This window comes from Meles meles, chromosome 14 (genome assembly GCF_922984935.1).
Source record: "Meles meles chromosome 14, mMelMel3.1 paternal haplotype, whole genome shotgun sequence".
Classification (NCBI taxonomy): domain Eukaryota; kingdom Metazoa; phylum Chordata; class Mammalia; order Carnivora; family Mustelidae; genus Meles; species Meles meles.
This window is the reverse complement of record NC_060079.1, coordinates 31,435,372-31,456,820: the sequence shown is the minus strand read 5'-3', so window position 1 is coordinate 31,456,820 and position 21,449 is coordinate 31,435,372. Positions and strand designations below refer to the sequence as shown.

At 36.5% G+C, this 21,449-nt stretch overlaps 1 protein-coding gene across 7 annotated transcripts in view; it reads left to right on the top strand.

The window, feature by feature from the left end:
* The window catches only part of DGKH (diacylglycerol kinase eta), a 185,904-nt gene that overhangs the window by 145,024 nt on the left and 19,431 nt on the right, over window positions 1-21,449 (top strand). For 5 of the 7 annotated variants that reach the window (XM_046028353.1, XM_046028356.1, XM_046028352.1 and 2 more), the window contains 10 exons: window positions 2,411-2,510; window positions 4,004-4,328; window positions 5,066-5,188; window positions 8,802-8,933; window positions 14,545-14,662; window positions 15,641-15,751; window positions 15,890-15,986; window positions 18,406-18,513; window positions 20,149-20,262; window positions 20,509-20,643. In XM_046028353.1, coding sequence (XP_045884309.1) covers window positions 2,411-2,510; window positions 4,004-4,328; window positions 5,066-5,188; window positions 8,802-8,933; window positions 14,545-14,662; window positions 15,641-15,751; window positions 15,890-15,986; window positions 18,406-18,513; window positions 20,149-20,262; window positions 20,509-20,643 — 1,363 coding nt within the window. The remainder of the gene's footprint in view (window positions 1-2,410; window positions 2,511-4,003; window positions 4,329-5,065; window positions 5,189-8,801; window positions 8,934-14,544; window positions 14,663-15,640; window positions 15,752-15,889; window positions 15,987-18,405; window positions 18,514-20,148; window positions 20,263-20,508; window positions 20,644-21,449) is intronic. The other 2 variants (XM_046028358.1, XM_046028354.1) reach the window with 1 other exon arrangement.

The window sequence follows — 21,449 nt, the reverse complement described above, 5'->3', positions numbered from 1 at the left end:
TCTTTATGCACTAAAATAGAGAACTGTATCAGTTGGAGAATATCTTCCATGTTACCATAGCAAATACATCTTAAAATTGTTTTTCTGCAATTTGCAAGTTCCCAGGTGGTATGACTTTGAAATCACGCTATTTTTAGGTATACATTTTGTCTCAACTTCAAGAAATCTACATTCACTATTTAGGTATAGTAAAAAGTTCTTTTCTCCAGAGTTTAATATTTTACGTCTTCTGGAATTTGAAACTTATTGGATCCTAAGGTAAACCACTTCTTCTGATCCTTGCCACAACTTACGTGGCAAGTCTTCTCTAACACAGAATCATACTCTGTTTCTTCAGCCTCCATCTGTCTGAGCAATATGGTACCTTTGTTGCCCCTTTCATTCCTAGGCTGATGGACCTACAGGCTCTGTCCCTAGGAGTTAGTAAAATACCAGAAAAAGTAGCTATGGTCATGTTATGGCATATGCAATTTTACAAATTTTACAGGAGAAAATTATGTTAAGACGTTATAATAATAGCAAGGAAAACATATCTTAGGGTTACATAAAGAGGGAGGACAGTGTCTCCTCTCCTTAGAGGTGGGACATCTGAGAGAGACTTTCAGTAAAGCTCATAGAAAAAATTTAGTGACAGCCAGCCTTAGTAGTTCAAGAAGTTTTGTAAAAGTAGTATACATGAACAAAGAAGACAAACCTTGAGGTAAAGCACGTGACTTCATCTCCAATAGTAAGCTGGAGTCTCTGGAGGAATGTAAATTTAAAAAGCCAACGAAGAGGTCGAAGGTTAGGAAATACTACTTTCTGTCCAGGTAAAAATCTAGAAATGGTTGCCAAAAAATAGCAAAGAAAGCAAAAATTATCAGGAATAATTCATAATTTATTTTTTAGATGATAAATGTGAAGGTTTAGAGTGTGCATGTGTGTGTGTGTGTGTGTGTGTGTGTGTACTGTACCTAATGAATGGCTTAATGTCATAATACTTAAATATCTGGAAACATAATCAGTATGTCCCTCACATGCCAGAGAAAATTGCAAGTTTAGTAGAAAAAATAATTGCTGGAATCTGCTTTTTTTTTCCCTTCAAATTTCTCAATCTGTATCCATAATAAAGACAAATACTTTTATTTTAAAATCATCTGATTTTGTTTTCAGACTCACTATTAGCCTTAGCCCTTGCTACAAAAAGCTGGTCACATGCCGTTCTGTTGGGTGGTTTGTAATCCAACCCCAGTCCCAAAGGCTTTTGAAAGACAGATTTAGTTAGTTTAGGGTTTCAGATAATTTTTCTTTTGATCTATTTCTATTACAAAGAAACCAAATGTAATTAAAAGCAACAAACAAGTAAAATCATATATTGTTGACACTAACAAGATCTAAAGTAAGTTAGACTTGCATATGACTATACTGGTTACCTTAAGGAAAAAAACAAATGGATTTACGGAGAATATAACTCAATTCAAGTGGCAGCTTGTTTACACAATCCCTTTCCTCTTCAGGAACAGTAACACTTTCAAGATACCTGGATCATGAGCAGTAGAGTGACAGTGACAACATTAAGTGACAAATTTATCCTTTTTTGTTTTTTTAACATTGCAAGTCCTGTTATGAAGATATGTAAAAGGCTGGAGATAATGCTTTTTTTTTTTTTTTTTTTTTTTTTAGTAATATTATATATGGCTTTTAAATTTTTTAAAATTTTTTCTTAATGAGCACCAGGTGTTAAATACACAACTAAGAAATTGTTGAACACTACATCACAACCCAATGAGATACTATATGTTGGCTAACTGTACATAATGCCTTTTTTTAAAAAGATTTTATTTATTTATTTGACAGAGATCACAAGTAGGCAGACAGGCAGGCATAGAGAGAGGGGAAGCAGGCTCCCTGCTGAGCAGAGAGCTCCATGCGGGCCTCCATCCCAGGACCCTGAGATCATGACCTGAACCGAAGGCAGAGGCTTAACCCACTGAGCCACCCAGGCGCCCCACTGCTTATTTTTTAAATGAAATTTACAAATACTCTCCTCGAGAATTTATTTTAAATATTTGAGAAAGGCTTGTTGTGACCTTAAAATGATGATCAGTTAAATTACACAGAGCAGAGGGGATTTTTTTTTCATTTCATTTTATTTTATTTCTCTTCAGTGTTTCAGAATTCATTGTTTATACACCACACCCAGTAGAGCAGAGTTTATTTATGTGCATTTCCATTTATCACTCAGAATGTCTGAAACTTACTAGTAGTATGTATTACACAGCACATAGAAGTGTGGGTTTTATATACAAATGGTACATATATACCTATGCTTTGACAGTTTGCCTAATTGTGCTTGTTTTTTAAATATATTTGTAAATCAAACCAAACCAGTCCGCGGGGTTTACTGAATTGCACTTTCTTTTCCTCAAAGGATACTCTGTGAAACTGTAAAGGACTTTGTTGCCAAAGTAGAGAAGGCCTATGAAAAAACGTTGGAAAACACCGTTGCCGCAGATGCCATGGCCAGTAAAGTAAGCGGGTCACCTTTAGGGCACACAAGTTTTTTACTGACAAGGTTAACACTGCCCTGTGTTTCACAGCTAAATAGATCAAATGCCTTTCTTGCCAAAACATCTTAAATCAAGTGAAAAACTACTTTTGAATCAGATGTGAGGGATTAAAATATATTCTATTTTACGGTTACCCTTGAATGTGTAGGAAAACTGCATTGCTGAATATTATCTGAAATCCTGAATTTTATAAACCAACTTGCTTTTCCCATGGATTGACATCCCCAAGGAGAGATGCTCAGCAGTGGGGTCACATGGGGGAAAATGCTGGGTGGCTGGTGTTCCAATGGGGAGAGGAATGGCCTCCCATTTCCAGGCAAACTGGTCATCAGGCTCCCACCTAGTGTGGTTCTTCGGGTTCCCCAGGCATTATGGTCCTTGGTCCCTTTCAGGATACTGTTTCTTGCTTTGCCTTTTTCTTTATAGATTCCCGCCTCCCCCGCCCCCCACCTTATGAGCTTTTGGAGGCTAAAGTAAGAACCTTAAAAGCTACTCTCTTTACTTTCATTTGTTCTTTACCAGACATTCTTATAAAAGGTTTGGCTTTCTTGGGCTTGCAAAGGAATGATCTCATTTATGCTATGGATGGTGACTTAATTGAGTGAAAGGAAAAGGAAATAGAAATGAACATACATTTGATGTTTTCAGCCTCTTTTTTTCTTACTTTTCTCTGTGGAGAGCTTCAGAGAACAGACGACCTCTCCAGCCATATTTTTTTTTCTCTTAACTATTTCTGTAGGAGGAAAGGACAGGAATCAGAGTGGCAGTCAAAGGTGTATTAGGACATTCGTAGCATCAGCGTCAGCCCTCTGTGTTTCTTTACCCTTATTCATTCGAGAGAAGCAGACAGAAATAAGGGCAGAGTGCATGTTTTTCTTTCTGCATCTTCTTCTTCTTCTTTACCCTTGGGCATTTTCCTTTTTGCTCTTTTTTTGAGCCAGTAAGCCTGTAGGCACCTTCACCCCTTTCACAACCAAAGCTTTGAAGGAGAGCTTACCAAGAACTCAGACGGATCTGCAGTTTATGATGCTCAAAACAATACCTTACGTCAATTACTTTAAAAAAAAAAGTTTACACAATGTTTTATATAAGTTTTGCCTAAGTTTTTTGTGGAATGTGTCACTTTGAAGTGAAGTGTTTGTTCTTTGAAGGAAAAATACCTATATAAAGATAATAGAGGTTTTTGTTTTATGGGAAAATAATTATATAAAGATGGTAGAGTTGGAATATTCTGGACGCACACATACAAATTTACATAATTGTGCTCTTTTTAAAAAAAATGATAAATTACTTAGTCTATAAGCTATCTAAAAGTATCCTTTATAATGGGTAGCCAATTAATTGGTAAATATTAATATAGGCATCTTTCCTCTAAAATCAGAAGTGGTTCGCTCAAACTGTCCTTTTCCTTTTCCACCCAGTGGCGATTCATTGCTGTATTTTTGTTTTCTTAGTGTTCGGTCCTTAATGAAAAGCTTGAACAACTGCTTCAAGCTTTGCACACAGATTCCCAGGCTGCCCCCGTTCTCCCAGGCATCCACTCTCTCATCGTAGAAGAAGACACCGTGGAATCTTCTAGCGAAGAATCCTTGTGTGAAAGCAAAGAACAGCTCGTGGATGACCCTGCAAAACCTCCCTCCCAGAAAGCTGTCAAGCCAAAGGAAATAATGCTGCGGGCAAACAGTTTAAAGAAAGCTGTGAGACAAGTCATTGAAGAAGCCGGCAAAGGTACCCGTGAACAAAGTTGGCCTTTGAAGAAGTTAGCCACGTCCCCATCTTGTAAGCACAGTGGAATTTTCATATTGGTCAGACTGGACACACACACAAAATTTTCAGGCAGGACGGAAGATGAGGCCATTAGAATGAAATTTGTACTAAGTCCTATTTGCTGTTTAAGTAGAATTCACATATGATGTTAATGGGAGGAACGGCATATCAATGATACATAAAATAATATCTCAAAAATAAAAATACACTGGAAACATGGAAAATTACTTTAAGTTACAATTCTAAAATTTTAAATATCTTTTACCTAATGGGAATCTGTTGAGTTCTTAAAGAAAATCTAACCTGCAAACTACTTTGAAAATACTCTTAAATTCATTTCCTAAATGTTTATGTTACTTTTTAAAGAGTCTGTAAAGGTTCCACCTGTATTTTAATTTTTTGTATGAATATAATGGATATGCTTCTCTTCAAATTTTAGCAGTGGTCTAAAAGTTAACTTTAACATAAAAAAATTAATATTCAAAAACACCTTATTCAGGTTGTAACTTACAGATGGACTTGTATTTCATTCCCAAATTCTTCTACTTTTTTTCTTCTGATAAAAAAGTAATGTTTACAGTTTCAAATATTGAGTTTGATAATGTCTAGTCCTTATGGTTATCACCCCCAAATGTATTACGTTAGTATTTGTGAATATGGAATTTCTTTTGCTTTAGGCTTTATTTTTCTTTTTAAGCATATATTAATATTTATGGATTTTATTTTTACTTGTCCAAAACATTTCTCAGTTATGGATGACCAGAGTGTCCATCCCTGTGAGCCAGCTAGTCAGTCGTTCGATAACGACAGTACAGAAACAGATGAATCTAAGGAAGAGTCTAAAGACGATGACGCAAGAGAGTCATTACCTGGTAAGAAAACTGTAATTCTTTTGGAATTAAATAGAATACAATTCTGCTTTTCATTCTCAAAAGGCATATCAGTTTGAAGTAAATTTTTTTATTTTTAACAAGGCTTTTCAGAGGTTAAAGCTTAAATAGTTATGAATACTAAAATAATAAAGGTAACATTTAGATGATTGTCAAATACTCCCACATCCCACTTTATCATATAATCTGGAGATTATCGTAATAAACTAAGGCTTATGGGACCAAACATAGCTAAAAAGCTTAATTTTCCTGGGGAAAAAAATGAAAAAACATCTAAATCAGCAGATTTTAACCTGTTTTTAGCCCATAGATGCCTTAGAGACTTATGTGAAAACTGCACATTGAAGTGAAGTTTTGGGCATATTACACATGCCCAAAGTTTGCCTTTTGAATAATTGAGCAGTCCCCTGGATTCCATTGATCAGCCTGGATGGTTTGCTAATTTTTACTGCTAAATTAATCTTCAAAATCACTGGACATCTAATTACACCCCTATCTCTACTGAAATTACGTTCGCCAGGAAATTAGTATGTAGTCACTTGAAGAACATTAATTATTCCTCTGCCTCTTAAGTTTGAAGATGAATTCATACTTTAATATTTCAGATTGTATAAGGGAATAATTATTAATTTACTAGAATAAAGCAAAGCAGAAATTAAAGGATAATGAGGCTGAGAAGATAATATGAAAATAATTGCATGGTACTAATGAAAAGTCAACACTGTTAACTCAGAACTATAATCGTTACGTTTCTGCTTCACTTTCATTACATATGCACTTGGGCGGATTGCTTAATTTCTCAACAGTTTCCTCATTTGTAACAAGGGGATAATGACGTGCCTACTGGTTGTGAAGGTTAGAGAGCTGATCTATGGGGAGTGCCTAGAATAGTGTCTGGTGTCTAGTGCTGGGAAGGAGCATTTGCTGTCATTCTCACTATTATTAGTGCTATTCCTCCCACTGCTGCTACTACTAATTATGACAGCTTCGTATGTATGTAAAACTCTTAGAAACTTTGAATATAGACCTTACAGTCTTCACATGTCTGGAATACAACCGATGTGTACATTATTTGACACCTGTAGCCCTTTTAGACTTGAAATGTACTTATGCCAGTATACAACTCATCTCTCTAACTTTATACCCTATAGACCTTAAAGGTCAGCCTGTAATCCTATACAGGCATATACTTTATAACCCTCTTGACAGATGGCCATTTAGCCTTTGGATCACTCACTTTCCTTTTTTGGTTTGTTTTAGATATTTTATTTTATGTGTTTAAGTAATCTCTACATCCAGCTTGGAGCTCGAACTCATGACCCCAAGGTCAAGAGTCGCAAGCTCTACGGACTGAGCCAGCCGGGTGCCCCACCATTCACTCTCACTACATCCCATTCTTAAAATCAGCTTTTATTGTCAGAAAGTTTTTCTTTACATTTAGCTTTGTATTTTCCTCCTTCCGTTTCTGCCCTTGAGCACACTAATTAATAAAGCTTCATGTCTGATCATGATAACAGTCACAACTGCTGACTTTTGTGTGGTGCTGTGTGAGTACCTTAAAAGCAGGCTCATGTGGCATCCTGTCTTCTTCCCATAACTTAGTATCTTCTTTCCCACATTATCTCCTCAATTCTTTCGCCAATTATTAACTCAATTCCAAACTTTTTCGTTTTCCTGGTTGCATTCAATTGGTCAATATCATGTCCCATTTTGAATGCAATCCCCCTGATATTTTGTACTCTAACACCACACTGATAGCCATACACTACTCATTCTGGACATTTTTTCATGTTGAAGGACCACTCAAGACTTCTTCTTGGCGTGAAGTAACATATTGTAATACTATATAAACCTGGTCTCCTCCTATTTTGTGCAAGTGATTTTTTAAACCTAATTAGAATAGTACATGCTCATCCCTATGAACTTTTTAATCTTTTTGATTTGGAGCTGTCATTGCATCCTGTCAAAATCTCTTGAAGCTTGACTATATCATCTCAAATTGACTTTGTCTAGAGTTTCATAAGTGGGACTTGTATGTCTTCACCCATTATAAAGGTGACTTTAGTAGGGCTGACAATGGGATTCTTACAGTATGCTGCCTGATCATTTCCCTTAAGACAAGGCATGGTTTCTTTGGAGGATTGGTTTTCCAGCACTCATTGCTAATGGTTTTCCAGCTGGCTACCATCCCATCTTACTATAGTCTCATGAACTTGAACACTTTCATTGCAGTCTACAAAAAAAGCTAAAAAATAAAGGTAGGCAACTCTGGATACTGAAGTTGAAATAGTCATAAATTTACACATATTGCAATGTTTGGTACCTTAATGTTGTAATATTTGTTCTTATTTTCTAGCTAGTAATCCAATTTAGTGGGAATCAGTAGTAATAGAAGTATTTTTATATTAAATAATCATTACTTTTTGAAGAGGAGTCATTATATGATTAAATTATGCAACAGTTCATATGCCTGAGATGTACAATGCAGTATATTAATTAATATGATCGATGAGATGTTATGTTTAAGAACCATGAAACATTAATTTAGTTACCATCAATGTTACATCAATCTCAGTCACTAGGACGCTCTCTGGTTTTTATAAGAGATGAATATCAAAAGGTTGTTTTTATTAGAAATTAGCTCTGGGTCTCTCATCTGTCAAAAAAAAGTGGCTGTCTGCTACTTTTCTTTAGTGCAACTGGACTGTTTTTGAAGAAGGAGAAGAGAGTGTAAGATTAATGTGGTTAGTTTGTAATTAGCCTTAGGGAGAGTAAAGGTAATTAAATTTTTAAGTATTTTTAAATTGAGTTTGAGGAATACTGTTTTTTTATTTAAACACCTGCCAATAGCTCCTAAATTAGTTAAAGATACTATTTGCTCTCCATTACGTTGCCGTAGTTTAGACAGAATTAAATCTTTTTTTGTTGCCTTTGAGAGTAATTCTCTTTAGGAATAATCTTTTAAATGTATTGAACATTTTAAAGAATGTGATAGACCTATCTGGGGCAAATTTTTGTTTTGAGTATATAATTGAGAAGTGCAGGAAATATATATTGGTTTCATTTGAAAAAAGATACCATTTTTCCTTTTATGTATGGAAGATAATGTTAACTCACATTTCACATATTAGCTCTGGGAATTAATTAATTAAATGTGATCGTTCACCCAACATTTATGGCAAAAGGATTACACCGGTGGCATACATTTTAACACATATGTACCATTTGCAAAAATCATCAGGCTTCAAAATTTCTTTTTGTCTTTAAATATGGGTTGGACACATTCAAATTGTGAGTATTACTGACCTTTAGTTATGGTAGGCCTATACTTTTTACTAATTTCTTTCTGTTTGAAATGATCTATCCATCTACCTGTGGCCGAATCCCTCCGAACAATAAATCTCAAAGAAGTGAAAACAATGGTAAAAGAATAGGTAAACACAATGTAATATCTTCAGTTCTGCTAATTGATTTAAATACACATTAAATTATTTTTATGTCCTGAATTTATTAGGGCTTGCTTATTCTTATAACTTTATCATTACCTTTTTTTTTTTTTTTTTTTTTTTAAATCATCGGGACTTTTCGCCAATAGTTAAAGCTGCACCTGCACCTCGGTCTCCAGATGGCCGGGCAAGTCGTTCCCAAGCTGACTCTGGCTCTGGTCCCGCTGTGGCAGCTGGCAAAGAGAACCTTCCTGTGCTCAACACCAGAATAATCTGCCCAGGTAGTATAGATTCTGAAACATGGCGTATTTGTAAGCATTTCTGTGAAAATGTATTAAGTACTCATTTCTATGCACTATAGAAATGTCTTCTTAGAGATAAATGTCCCTTTGGGAGAATGTTCTTGTCACTCATACAACCAGATTCCAGATCCTTAGACTTCTGTGTGTGTGTGTGTGTGTGTGTGTGTGTGTGTGTGTGTGTATAAGAGTTAGAAATAAGAAGGAAAGAAAGGAAGTACTAAACTACATGTTTTGGGGCACTGCCCTAAGAAGTTTTAATTGAGTTATACTAGAATACAGCCCAGGAATCTGCATTTACTAAGCACCCAGGGTAAATCTTATCCTATATTCTACTACCTCTTCATTATCTCCCTAGCTTTCCTCTTTGTTGTGAGCCATAAGTCTCCCCATCATTTTTAGACTAGTAATATTGCTTCCTCTTGGAACATCCGAGACATCCATTCCAGCTCCGATGAGATGAATTGGCTTTGTGATTGGGTTAGTACTAGTGGAAAGCAAACAATATATGCAGCTAGGGAGGAGGAAAATACAGATGTCTCTGATGTCTCCTTAAATACCAGTTGTTTGACTTAGTGAAAACACTCCAGATTTATTCCAAAGTTGATTGGACCCAAATTACACCCTGAAAATCAGTCTGTCCTACAAGATCTTTTTAAAGGTGAATCACAATTCAATAAGGATAGTTGGAGACTTTATTATCGTACTTTCGATAGTGGCTAGAAACAACTAGATAAAAATCAACAAGGAAATAGAAAACCTGAAAAACATACAAAACAAGCAGAGCTACAGAACACTCCAGCCAACAACAGCAGAATATTCATTTTCAGTCTCATACACGTGGAACATTTTCCAGTTTCGATCATAAATTAGGCCATCAAACAATTCTTAGTAAATTTAAAGGATTGAAATTATCAAAGGACGATTTTTGACCACAGTGGAGTGAACTTAGAAATCCATAACAGAAGGAAAGTTTGGAATTGCACAAATATGTGGAACTATGTGGGTCAAAGAAAAAAAAAAGTCATGAGAGAAAATTTTAAGTCCTTTGATATGAATGAAAACAAAAATACATCACACCAGAACTTACTTGATGCAGCCAAGGAAATGCTTACAGTGAAATTTAAAGCTGTAAATGCATATATTAAAAAAGTAGAAAGATCTCAAGATCTAACTCTGCACCTTAATAAACTGGAAAAGGAAGAATAAAGATACCCAAAGCAATCAGCAGAAAGGAAATAATCAGATTGGTGTGGAAATAAATGACATAGAGAATAGAAATCAATACAGAAAATCAATGAAACCAGAAGTTAATTCTGTGAACAGTTTAACAAATTGACATGCCTTTGCTAGAGTGACCAAGGAAATGAAAGAGAAGATTTGAATTATTGGAATCAGGAATGACAGAAGAGGAACATCCCTAATAGCCTTACAGAAATAAAAAGGATTATAAGGGAAAACTATCAAATATTACATGCCAGCAAATTAGATAACTTCAATGAAATGGACTAACTCCTAGAAACATGCAAACTACCAAAACTGATTCAAAAATAGAAAAATCCAACTAAACGTATAACAAAATTTCCTGCAAAGAACAGGCCAGCACGCACAAAGTTTCAGTTAAGGAAGGTGAATAAGTTCTAGAGATCTGCTGTGTCCAGCATTGTACTTACAATACTGCCTTGTACACTTAAAAATTTGTTAAGAGGATAGAGCTCATGTTAAGCGTTCTTAAGTGTTTGCAATAAAATAAAAAGTCAAAACAAACAAACAGAAACAAAAACAAAAACAAAAAAAGGAAAGAATGATATCTATCCCTAAGTCCTGGACTCATGTAACTCAATTTTCTTTTCTAAAGGTTAACTGGTAAGACCTCATCATTGGTCTTCCTCTTAATGATCTTCAAATGAATTCATTTTACATTTTGCTCAGCTTTCCTATTTGCCCTCATAGTGAGGAGGAGTAGTTAGTCTGATCAACTGATAATCTGCCATCATCAAAATAATATGTTTACTTTTAGTTTTTGCAAATTCTGTGTTGTTGTGGCTTCCCATGAAACTTTGTTCTCTCAGGATACCTAGGTGGCTCAGTCAGTTAAGTATCCGACGCTTGATTTTAGCTTGGGTCATGATCTCAGTGTTGTGAGATTGAGCCCTGCATTGGGCTCCATGCCCAACATGGATTCTCTCTTCTCTCCCTCTCTGTCTACCCCTCCCTACTGTACTCTCTTTCTCTAAAAACAAATAAAAACAATGAAAAAACAAAAACTATTTTCTCTCATAATTCAAAAAGAACAAATGAATGGATGAAAGAAGGAAGGGAAGGAAGGGAGAAAGGAAGGAATGGAAGAAGGAAAGAAGGAAAGGAGGGAGGAAAGAATGAAGGAGAGACAATCCATAGGACAGAAGAAAATAGTTGTAAATGGCATGCCTGATAAGGGACTAGTATTCAGGATATAAAAAGAACTCTTAAGATTCAACAATGAAAAGACAAATACCCCAATTTAAAAATGGGCCAAGGATCTGAGTAGACACTTTCCAAGAGAGATACACAGATGGCCAATATGCACATGAAAAGATGCTCACCATTATTAGTCATCAGGGTAATGCAAATCAAATATCACTTTACCTTACTGGGATGGCTATGATCAAAAAGGGGAGATAATAACAAATATTGGCAAGGACATGGAAAAATTGGAACTTTCATACATTGCTGGTTAGAATATGAAATGGTACAGCCATTTGGAAAAACAGGTTGGCAGTTCCTCAAAGAATTAAACACAGAGTTAACATATAATCCAGTAAACTCCTAGTTATAGACCTATGAGAATTAAAAATACATGTCTACACAAAAACTTGCACGTAACTGTTTATAGCAACATTACTCATAATAGCCACATAGAAGAAACAACCCAAGTAATTGTCAGTTGATGGAGAAACAAAATGTGCAATATGCAGACGGTGGACTATTATTCAGCCTTTAAAAAGAACAAAGCACTGATAAATGCCACATGATTGCCTCCTAACATGTTATGCTAAGTGAGATAAGCTTGACATAAAAAGCCACACATTATGTGATTACATTTATATGAAATGTCCAGAATAGTCAAATCCATAGGGAAAGAAAGTAGGTTGGTGGTTTCCAGGCTCCGGGGATGTGGGGAATGGGGTGGAAAGGAAAATGACTACCAGCAGGTATGGGGTTTGTTTTGAGAGTAATAAAAAAAAGTTCTAGGGGCACCTGAGTGGCTTAGCCGGTTAAGTGTCTGCCTTTGGCTCAGGTCATGATCCCAGGGTCCTGGGATCGAGTCCCCCATCAGGCTCCAAGCTCAGTGAGGAATCTGCTTTTCCTTCTTCCTCTGCCTCTCCACCCTCCACTTGAGTGCACTCACTCTCTCTCTGTCAAATAAATAAAATCTTAAAAAATATATTCTAGGGACACCTGGGTGGCTCAGTGGGTTAAGCCTCTGCCTTCAGCTCAGGTCATGATCCTGGTGTCCTGGGATGGAGCCCTGCTTTGGGCTCTCTGCTCAGCAGGGAGCCTGCTTCCCCCCCCCCCCACCCCGCCTGCCTCTCTGCATACTTGTGAACTCTGTCTGTCAAATAAATAAATAAAATCTTTAAATATATATATATTTATATATATATTCTAAATTAGATCATACTGATCATTGCACAACTTTATATATAAATAGCTGAATTATACACTTACTTAAAAGGTGAATTTTATGGTATATATATTACAGCTCAATGAAATATTTAAAAAGATAAATACAGAGCATGTTTGGTTCTGGAAAGGCCTCCATGTCTAGAGGTTATATCTATTTAAACCTGGAACTGTGGGATGACTATCTGGGCTAAAGCTGTGAATATGGCTAACCTTAAAATATTGTATTATTGGGAGTGCCTGGGCAGTGCAGTCAGTTGGGTCTCCCACTCTTGGTTTGGCTCAGGGCTCAGGGTTGTGGGATGGAGCCCTGCGATGGGCTCTGCACTTAGTGCAGAAAATCCCTCTCCCTCTTCCCCCTTCCCCCACCCCCTGTGCTTGTTCTTGCTCCCTCTCCTTCTAAAATCAATGAAAAATAAAAGTTCTTTAAAAAAAGAAGATATTACACTTTTCTTTAGGGCAGCTGGAATCTGGTTCTTCACGTCTCCAAACTGTCCTTTTTTTCCTCACCAGAATAGTTGTTGTTGTTTTTTTCCATTTCTTCACTTATTTAGAGATAAGAGAAACTGGCATGGCTAAATATGCCATAACCCTTTCAAAACTGTGAAATTGAATGACAGAATAAAATTCGTCTTGATTATTTGATAATCAGCTAAACTTTGTAGCTAAAATAAATAATAATCTCCTAAAAGAACACACAGTTGAGGAAAGGAATGTTTGCTCAAGTACTTTTTCCCCAATTTCCTAGTGTTTCTCAATTACATATTTTTCCTCATTCTTCTTTCCCTTTTTTTGTTCCCTTAGGCCTCTATTACTGTCTCTTCTTTCCAGAGTTTAAAGCTTCTAGAGTCAGTAATTGGTTGGGTAGATTATAGCTTTGAACATCATAACTACTTAGTTAGAAAACTAACTAGTTGTTGAAATAAGCTTGAAGTTTTACATATTTAGAGGTAAGTTAAATGCTTCATTTTTTATGTTCAAACACTGTATTTTTATAAAACTCATAAATACCTGTGTTTGATATTTTTGTATTTACTCTTGACACCAACAGAGTTTTGTATATATCAGTTAATTTTTTTTTCCCAATGATTTTATTTATTGGAAAGAGAGACAGAGAATGGGGTAGGGGATGGGTGGGGGCAGAGAGAGAGGGAAAAGGACAAGCAGGCTCCCCACTGAGCAGAGAGCCCAATGCAGGGCTTGATCCCAGAACCCTGAGATCATGACCTGAGCCGAAGGCAGATGCTTAACCGACTGACCCATCCAGGCGCCCCTCTGTTAATATTTTTAATTGAAATTATTATTATCTATGCTCTGAGTGTATGGACATGGTAACTCTGTGACATTCTTGGTAATTCACTCTTTATTGTAAATTCCTTACAGACTACCACTTCATTTGCTATAACAAAGGAAGTAATATTTGTTGAAGTTCTGGAATCACTAGAATGGTAAATGAAAAAAAAAAAAAAAGAATGGTAAATGAGAAGCTGTCACAAAGAGACTTTTTTTTTTCTTTGACAGAGAGATCACAACTAGGCAGAGAGGCAGGCAGAGAGAGAGGAGGAAGCAGGCTCCCCGCGGAGCAGAGAGCCCGATGTGGGGCTCGATCCCAGGACCCTGAGATCATGACCTGAGCCAAAGGCAGAGGCTTTAACCCACTGAGCCACCCAGGCGCCCCCACAAAGAGACTCTTATTTGGGTCTTCATCTGCTGCATTTTTATGACAACATATAGATCCTAAGAAGGCTCAAAAATCTTAAAATTACCAGTGTCATAGTTCTTAGTTTTGGCTAATGAGAAGGGCAGACACTGAAAAACCATGCTTTGGGGGCAAGGTGTCTGAGACCAGGCCTGAAAACAATGCACTGGCTCTTTCTCTGTCTTTTTCTTAACATGTGATCCTGTATGTATTTATTTTTCTGGCCAGGTTTAAGAGCAGGACTAGCTGCCTCCATTGCTGGGAGTTCTATAATCAACAAAATGTTACTGGCAAATATTGATCCTTTCGGTGCAACGCCATTTATCGACCCCGATCCAGATTCAGTGTAAGAAAATAGTTTTGTAAATATCTTGTTTTGGCTCTTCTTGTTTCTGCTTTATACTAATGGTAACATTGTCAGTGCATTACAAGAAGTTTGGCTCCCCATACAAAAAGGGTCATCAGAAAATTCCAAAAGTTGATATAATGATGAGTACATCGATGCATTGGAAACACAGTGGTTTTCATGATCTGTTCCTGAGGTAGGTCTTGTCCAGCCCATTGTCTCAGATAACCCTATGGCAAAATGAGGCACAGCTATATTCACTTCTCCCTAGAATAGTATATTCATCGGCTCCTTCATAACCATATTTTTGCTATTCCTTTTTCCTCCTTTCTTCTTGGTCTTGCCAAACTGCTCATCTTTCCCCATCCAGCTTGTAGGTCTATTTACTTCAAGAAGCTTCTTGGTCCACATGGATCTCTTCCCTTCTTAAAACTACAATTTTTTTTGGAAGTTCAATATGAACTTTTTTACTTCCGTATTTAATTTTGCTTTTGTTATATCTCATTTCTCTAATGACAGTCCTCAAAGACAGTAGACGTCTTTGTACTTTCCAAAGAAGCCTGAAGAGTGGACTGCACATGGTCATTTTACTGCTCAGTAAATATTTGTCCATTGATAAGAGTCTAAGTGGAGAGAAATTTCCTTTCACCTGACTGCAAGGCCCTCCCATTTGTATGTTTGGTGAAGGGCTTACAAAGGAAGCAGAACTAAGGTTTTTTACAATTAATAGAAAAGCACTACCATGACTGTCTCTGCTTTGCCTTACTCACTATCCCTTTATATCATATGCACGAAAAATGACATATATGTACTGGGCTTGTACACATGACATACGAATAGGAAATAATTCCTGCTAAGTTTTAGTCTCATCTATAAGGCATGGAAGCTTAAATGCTTTTAAGTGCTATTTCATGTGCAAATTGTAATTGTTGTAATGAATCTGAAGTTGACTTTATGTACTTTTCCTTATTATCACAGAGATGGATATTCAGAAAAATGTGTCATGAACAATTACTTTGGGATTGGATTAGATGCAAAAATTTCATTAGAATTTAATAATAAGAGAGAGGAGCACCCTGAAAAATGCAGGTAATTTTGGTAATAGTAATACTGTTATTACATGGAGGTAATTCCACTTTAATTTCATTTATTAGCTGTTTTGCTTGCTCTGCCTTTAAAGAGTAAATCAGTAATAGCTATTGAATTGTCTGCCAATATTTATTTCAGGAGCCGAACGAAAAACTTGATGTGGTATGGAGTCCTTGGAACCCGGGAGTTATTACAGAGATCATACAAGAATTTAGAACAGAGGGTTCAACTTGAGGTAGGTCCATCTCGACGTAAAGATAGTTCAGATTATCTTACTTAGAAAAATAATGACATTTGAGGAGCTAATTTGGTCTCAGCGATTAAACACCCATTGGAGGTGATTATCGACTTTATACTACAGGAGGTGTAGACACTGGCTGACACATTAGTGATCATTATCATTAGCTCCTGAGATGTGGATGGTTCTGTGGCACCGTGATGCTCCCTGAGGAGGTGAAGCTATGAGAGGACATTTATAGGAGAGCATTTCTAACGAATTTTCACAGAGTTTCTCGTTTACGTTTACAAATTCTGAGCCAATTCTATAATGCCTGACATTCCACAAATCCCTGAGGAAAACATTCAGAGCATATAGACTCTTTTGATTGAACTGTGTATTTGTTCCAATTCTTACAATAGTAAAATAAAAAGATTTTCAGCATTTAAATTTTTTAGGAGTTTTTACTAATTTAAGGAGGAAATTAAGGATGGCAAAAGTTTTTTAATCTTCTACACTAATAGGAGAAACAAGATTGGGGGCTTGGCTCTGAAAAGTCTAAATTCTGTGGATTTTATTTTCTTTCCTCCTTGGTGCTGATACACATGTCTTTCCTATCTTCTATCTTTTTATAACCAGATATCTTTAATTTCAGGAAAAGCCTATGTACAGAAAAGTGTACAAATCTTTTTTTTTTTTTTTAAAGATTTTATTTATTTATTTGACAGATAGAGATCACAATAGGCAGAGAGGCAGGCAGAGAGAGTGAGAGGGAAGCAGGCTCCCCGCCAAGCGGAGAGCCCCATGCGGGACTCGATCCCAGGACCCCGAGATCATGACCTGAGCCGAAGGCAGCGGCTTAAACCACTGAGCCACCCAGGCGCCCCAAGTGTACAAATCTTAAGTCTACAGCTCATTAAATTAAACAGAGCATTATTATTTTAGGTGTTATCTAGACTACCGAAGTGCCTGGCTCATTCATTATCAACTAAATGTCCGAGTAAAGATAAACTCATTATACCTTCCACTCTGGAGCATGAGCACATGATCGGCTGGTTTGGTTTATCCTTGCTGAGAAATTAAGATGGACATTACTGGCATATCTTCCATTTCCTTTATGTTAGTTACATGTTGTTGTTTTGTTTGTTTGTTTGTTTGTTTGTTTTAAAGATTTTATTTATTTATTTGACAGATAGAGATCACAAGTAGGCAGAGAGGCAGGCAGAGAGAGAGGAGGAAGCAGGCTTCCTGACAAGCAGAGAGCCCGATGCGGGGCTCGACCCCAGGACCCCAAGATCATGACCTGAGCTGAAGTCAGAGGCTTTAACACACTGAGCCACCCAGGTGCCCCTTAGTTACATGCTTTAAACTGCTTGTTCTAAAGTACACAAAGATACAGATTCAGAAAAAGTTTATTATTCTACTCAATACTTAATGTTTGTTCATTTTAATAAATACACAGTGAGCCTTAGCTGTGTGCCAGGAACGGCCCTAGGTGCTAGGATAGAGTATAGACCTTTGAATGTATTTTCATGAAAAAGAAAAGAAAATGTAAAAAATGAATGAGGGAGTACAATCAAGTATAAAATGTTCTCAGTTATCTAAAATGGTTGAAAACTGGATTTTCATTTGTTCTAAAGTTTAGAGATCATTTCGATCAAGCATTAAAATGCAAGTTTTATAAAGTTACATTAATTACTTTTTATTGTAAGAATTAATGAAACTGTAGCATCTGTTGTACGTATGACCTCTGCAAGCTCTCCTCTTTTAAAATGAAGGAGTAAACCTTCTATTCAGTAAGAATTTGCTTACCTGTCATGTATAATTACTGACCAGCCAGAGGACATTTTTTTCCTATTTAATTGGTAATTTTAATTTTCATTGAAGTGATTAATTAGAAGACACAGAGTATAAGATACTTCCTGACATGCATGGTTTTTCTTTCCTTGGTTTTGGTTCTAACTACTTGAGAAACCCAGCTTTGCGTTTGGCCAGCCAACAGTTAGTTACAGAGCAGGAGCACAGTCCTGGGAGTTGAGACACCGGCTTGATGAGGGTTAGGACCCAGAAGCCCTCCCCGAACCTGCTTGCAAAAGGACACTTGACATGAGCACAAAGGTGACCATGATGCAAGTGAGAATATTGTAAGTGATCTGAAAAAAAACGTCCAGAAAAGTATGGCCTGATTTTGACAGAAAGAAGAGGTAAAACATCTTAAGTCAGTTTTCTGCAACATTTTCTGCCATACGAATGTATATGCTTCAAATTTTTTTAATTAGAAAAACAAGAGAAAGATAACGTGTAGGAATATATTTGCAGGAAAAGCAAACATTGCCAATACACTTCCCACCATCATCCTTTGTCTTGGGTGTTCCACTGGCTTCCCAACTAGCAGTTTTGCTCTCTTTATCTAACCTCTAAGCTTTTTACATTACAGTGTGATGGGCAGTATATTCCTCTCCCCAGTCTGCAAGGAATAGCAGTGTTGAACATTCCCAGCTATGCAGGAGGCACTAACTTTTGGGGTGGAACTAAAGAGGATGATGTAAGTATTTTCTTTTACCTTCCAGATGCTAGAGACTGCCCACATTCCTTGGCCCATGGCCCCTTCCTCCATCTCTAAGGCCCACAAAGGCAGCCTGAATCTCCCATTGCATCATTCTGATCTCCCCAACTGCCCTTCTCTTCCACTTTCAGTGACTTTTGTGGTTATATTGGGCCCAGTACGTCATCCAGGATAATCTCTCCTTCTCAAGGTCCCTACTGTAATGACATCTGCAAAGTCTGTTTTGTCACGTAAAGTAACATTCATAACCTCAGCAGATTAGGACATGGACATTTTGGGAATGGGAAGGGGGATTGATATTATTCTGCTTACCAAAATACCTTCTGTACTTTTTAACTTTCTAAATTTGTGTCTGTTACTATTATTTTTATCTTTAGAAATGTTAAGAGGGCTCATTTGGCCTTTGAAATTTAGGGCTGTGTTTTAACAGGAAAGTCGAAAAAAAGAAAAACACAACCTAGCAAATGTAATAAATGTTTTAAAAATAGTAAAATGAAAGAGAAGGAACAATTGTTAAGATCTACGTAACAATAAAAAAAAGGATTATCACAGTCTTTGAAGAATCATATGTAAGGAATTATAACGGGCTTATAATGCAAGAGCTCCCACTGACTCATTTTTTCAGGGTCCTTGAATGAACAGACAGAGATTAGACTATAACATAAATTGGAATATATTTGTGACTTTCATTACGTGAATGTATTTCAGTCTTATTGAACTATAAAACTTATGTTAGCTGCTGATTTTTTTCTCAGCTTGTACTACTCTTAAATATTTTAAAGGGAAGAAATCAGTGAGATAAAGATAAATAAAGCTAACAGCATCTACTAGGTAATCAGATAGTGTTCTCAGAACTTCGCATTCATTACTAACAACCACAATTTTAATCTAAATTTTACCAGTGAAGAAACTGACACTAAGTTCACACGGGAAGTGTGACAGCAGAGACAGGATTTAAAACCACGCATTCTGCTTACAGAGATGATAAGAAATCATCAATGTTTGCAAATTCATGTCCTGATATTTTCAGTGAAAATTTTAATTGGGATATTACTTGATACTGAATAATTTTTTTCAGAGGCATAAATGTTTATCATTATAGTCAAAGAGAGAATAAAAGGAACAAAGCGATACAGACAGAATTTAATTTGTTTGATTCAATTAATTTTGTGAAAAAATGCATTTAACATTAAGACTGAGTAAGCCTGCATGATTTTTATTCTCTGAGGTGTCTGATGCCGTCTTCTCAAATGCCTTCAAAGTTGTTGTATTAAGATATGAAGCACATTTTACTTACCTATTGCTTGAAACACATTGAAAGACTTTCCTTAGAACGTACCAAGGGAACTGGGTATTTTAGGCTTCCTAAAAATGCACCATTTTATCAAGACATCTGAGTTATGTGTGAACAGATATTTAATACATTTTATACAAAGGTGGATTATTTTGTCCTTGGATTATCATTTCCTAGTAACGTTTACTTACTTTTCTGCTTACTATTTTCCCAAGTTTTTTTTTTTTAATATGTATATTACAGAGTTTACACTGCTAATATGCCACTTCATGTAAACCTTAACCTCATCAGGGGAAATGTAATGTAGTTTTTCCTTTCAGATATTTGCTGCACCATCATTTGATGACAAGATCCTGGAAGTCGTTGCAATATTTGATAGCATGCAAATGGCAGTTTCAAGGGTCATTAAACTGCAGCATCATCGAATAGCCCAGGTTTGTTTTCTCTGATCAAACCTGACTTTGCAACTTGGAGGACTGGGGAAGCTATTCCAAAGGACTCCCGGGCTGTCTATTCATCTATAAAATGTTAACTTTCTTGTCATGTCAGTAGTTACTATGTCATGATAATTGGAAAAAGATACATTCCATTCCACCGAAATGGACTAAAAGTTAGGCTTGAACGCAGATTGTCAGTTTCTCGGGATGATTTGTTTTCTAAAATGGATCATTTTATTTCAGTGCCGAACAGTAAAAATCACTATATTTGGCGATGAGGGAGTCCCAGTGCAGGTGGATGGCGAAGCATGGGTTCAGCCTCCAGGAATTATCAAAATTGTGCACAAAAACAGAGCTCAGATGCTAACAAGGGACAGGGTATGTAAAAAAATATACACATATTCTTCGAGATTTTTATCAAGCCTCTTAAAAATACTAAACTGTGGGGGCACCTGGGTGGCTTGATCGGTTAAGTGTCTGACTCTTGATCTCAGCTCAAGTCTTGATCTCAGGGTTGTGAGTTTAAGCCCTGCATTGGACTCCACGCTGGGTGTGGAGCTTACTTAAAAAAAATTCAGTTGTTATAGAAAATAGAAACCAAGGAAAAATACTTAAATTGCCTCGTGAATCTAACATTTAGGTCATTGTGGTTTTAAATATGAACAAGTATTTAGTTTTTTAAAAATTTAATAGACTAGGGACACCTGGGTGGCTCAGTCTTTAAAGTAACCAACTCTTGGTTTCTGCTCAGGTCATGATCTCAGGATTGTGAGATTGAGGCCCACATAGGGCTCCACACTGAGCATGGAGCCTGCTTGGGATTCTCTCTCCTTTCCCCACTTCCCCCACCCCGGCTTGTATGTGCACATGCGTGTACTCTCTCTCTGTCTCTCTTAAAAAAAAAAAAAAAAGTTAATAGTCTATATTTTTATAAAATACAGAGAATTCTAATTCTATTCCCACATATCTCCTTACCTCACTAATATGCAATCCCTTATTATTAACATCTTATATTAGTGTGGTATATTATAGTTGATGAGCCAGTATTGATAATTATTAATTAATTAAAGGTCATAGTTTACTCTTCATGTTGTACATGTTACAGTTTTTAAGAACTATATAATCACTTATATCCACCATGATAGTATCCTACAGGCTAGTTTCACTACCTTCAAAATTCCTTC